This window comes from Marmota marmota, unplaced genomic scaffold (genome assembly GCF_001458135.2).
Source record: "Marmota marmota marmota unplaced genomic scaffold, marMar, whole genome shotgun sequence".
In the NCBI taxonomy this organism is placed as follows: domain Eukaryota; kingdom Metazoa; phylum Chordata; class Mammalia; order Rodentia; family Sciuridae; genus Marmota; species Marmota marmota.
Genome location: NW_026013168.1, coordinates 1 through 2,611, shown reverse-complemented (window position 1 = coordinate 2,611; position 2,611 = coordinate 1). Strand labels below are relative to the sequence as shown.

At 64.2% G+C, this 2,611-nt stretch overlaps 1 protein-coding gene across 1 annotated transcript; it reads left to right on the top strand.

The window, feature by feature from the left end:
- Positions 1-5: 5 nt before the first annotated feature.
- Positions 6-581, top strand: LOC107135039 (3-galactosyl-N-acetylglucosaminide 4-alpha-L-fucosyltransferase FUT3-like; the record flags this gene model as incomplete). Its single annotated transcript, XM_015477003.2, has 1 exon — positions 6-581. A coding segment is annotated over one exon (576 nt), but the record flags the coding sequence as incomplete, so codon positions are not given.
- Positions 582-2,611: the final 2,030 nt, after the last annotated feature.

Sequence of the window (2,611 nt, the reverse complement as noted above, 5' to 3'; positions counted from 1 at the left end):
ACGGCTGGCTCGAGCCCTGGCCGGGCCCGCCCGAGCCCGCGGGCCTCAACCTCTCCGCCAAGACCGAGCTGGTGGCCTGGGTAGTGTCCAACTGGAGAGAGGACTCGGCCAGGGTGCGCTACTACCGGCAGCTGCGCGCGCACCTCCCGGTGCACGTGTTCGGGCGGTCGCACCAGCAGCTGCCCCGCGAGGCCATGGCGGGGCGCCTGGCGCAGTACAAGTTCTACCTGGCCTTCGAGAACTCGCAGCACCGCGACTACATCACCGAGAAGCTGTGGAACAACGCCCTGCGCGCCTGGGCCGTGCCGGTGGTGCTGGGCCCCAGCAGGCAGAACTACGAGCGCTTCCTGCCGCCCGACGCCTTCATCCACGTGGAGGACTTCCCCAGCCCCCAGGCCCTGGCGCGGCACCTGCTCGAGCTGGACCGCGACCACACGCGCTACCTGGGCTACTTCCGCTGGCGGGAGACCCTGCGGCCCGTGTCGGGCAGCTGGGCGCTGTCTTTCTGCAAAGCCTGCTGGCGGCTGCAGCAGGACTCCAGGTACCAGACGGTGCCCAGCATCGCCTCTTGGTTCACCTGACTGGCCGGCTGGGCCTCCTGCCTGGGCGCCGGCTGGGACCTGGGTCTCTGGAGGCCTCCTACCTGGAACCAGGCCTGCTGGACCTCTCTGCTGGCCTGGCTGGGCTCCAGGGGCCTCCCCTGCTGGGGACTTTGCTTGCCCCTGCTAGCAGCCCGGCCTGGTGGTGACCTGGGCTGCCCAGGACCTTGCCCTCCAAAAAAAAAAAAACTTGGCCCCTGGGGACCGGGCTCCCTGGGGGTCCTGTCCTCTGGTGACTGGCCCGTGGGCTTGTGGCATTACTGTCTGTGGGGTATTCAGATCTTGTCACCATTTCCAGATAGTGATGCTTCAAGAAAGCAGACGTGTCCCCTCCTTGTTCTAGAATAGCGGCTCAGTCCAGGATGGTTCTGTCCCCACTAGGTGACACTTGTCAATGTCCAGAGATATTTTTGGTTGTCACATCTAGGGGCGGAGAGACTGTCCCTAGGCCAGAAGTACTCTAATTGCCCTGCAGTCCCAGGAAGGCTCCACACCCAGGGGGCTCCAACCCCAGACCTAGGGGTGGGAGAAGCTGCTCTCAACCTCTCCATGGCCCCAAGTCTAGCCCAGGGCAGGGGCTTCCTGGGGGGGCTCTGGCAGGGTGAGGAGGCCACAGGGCAGAGGGGTGGAGGGCCAGGCGGGGCTGGGGTGCCATCACAGAGGTCAGGTCCCAGGAAGGCTGCATGTGTGTCCCAGATCTCCATTCTGTCAGGTGTTGACGGTGCGCCTGGCTGTGACACTGACTCAGTATGATGTCAGTGTACGTGTCCCGACCATGTGACTGTGGGTGATTCTGTGTGCCACGGTGGTCTTCTGAGTAGGGGACTGAATGGGCAGGCCTGGGAGTGTCTCTGAGTGTACCAGGAGGGTCCCCTGCTCTGTGTGTGGACGTCACTGGGGCAAGGCTGTGCACCCGGGTGGGATCAAGGGGCTAGGGGTGTGGAGGGCCTTTGGGTGACCCTGAGTGCCGTCGTGGAGAGGCTGACCTGGAGGTGTGCCTCCCTGAGCGGAGCCTTCTGGGGGAAATGTGATCCGTGTGTGATCCTGTCTGCAGTCCCTGGGTGGCGGTGGTCTGGTCGCTGTTGCCTGAGTGTGCGTGTGCGCGTGGCGGGCTGAGAGCCCCAGCCCAGGCCTGCGGGCAGCTCTGTTTAGTTTCCAGTTCCCGGGTGGGTGGCACCAGAGACCTGCGGTGGGAGGCTGGGTGCCTGTGGCCGGGCAGGGTGCGGGTGTGCCTGCACACACGTATGCACACCAAGGCAGGCAGCCTCAGGGACCCAGCCTGGGCCTCAGAGCCCATCCTCCCCCTTGCCCAGGGCCAACAGCTTCCCTCTCTGAGTCTCAGGTCTTTGGGGCAGCCAGGGGGAAACTGAGGCCCTGTGCAAGCACCACGTGGGTTTCTGCAGCATCTGGGGACTCCAGCCTCTCTGCCCCGGCTGGGCTGAGTCAGCTGGAATAGAGCAGGAATCCACCACCCCAAACCTCAGTCAGAAGACTGTGGGGGCGGGTGGGGACCCCAGCCAGCCATGGCTCTGAAACGGCCTTCCAAGCAGACCACCCACAGGTTGGGGCCTGGCTGCCAACCCCTGCTCTGAGGGTTCCTGGAAGTCCTCTTGGTAGCTACCTTGAGTATCTTCCTTCAGCTGCAGCTGGGGGGCATGGAGAGTGAAGAGCTGGGCGGCTCTCCCTGGATGCAGCCTCTGATGGTGTCCTCTAGCCTTGTGCCAGGGAATGTGTCTGGGAAGGATGCAGGGATTAGAGGTGGTCCTGAGCTCAGAGGTATGGGAAAGAGGGGAGGAGGCCCAGTCTCGAGGAAGGGCTGTGCTCTGGGCTCCCCATCTGGGGGCATGTGTCCTCAGGAGACCGGATCAGCAAGAGGCTGTCTTGGAAAAGGGACATGCACCCTCTAGAACCCACTCCCCATCTGAGGGGAAGGACAGGAGGGGTTAGCCCCACCCCCGCAGCCTGGGTCCCAGCGCCCTCCCCACCACCATACCGTGGGACCCACAGACTCT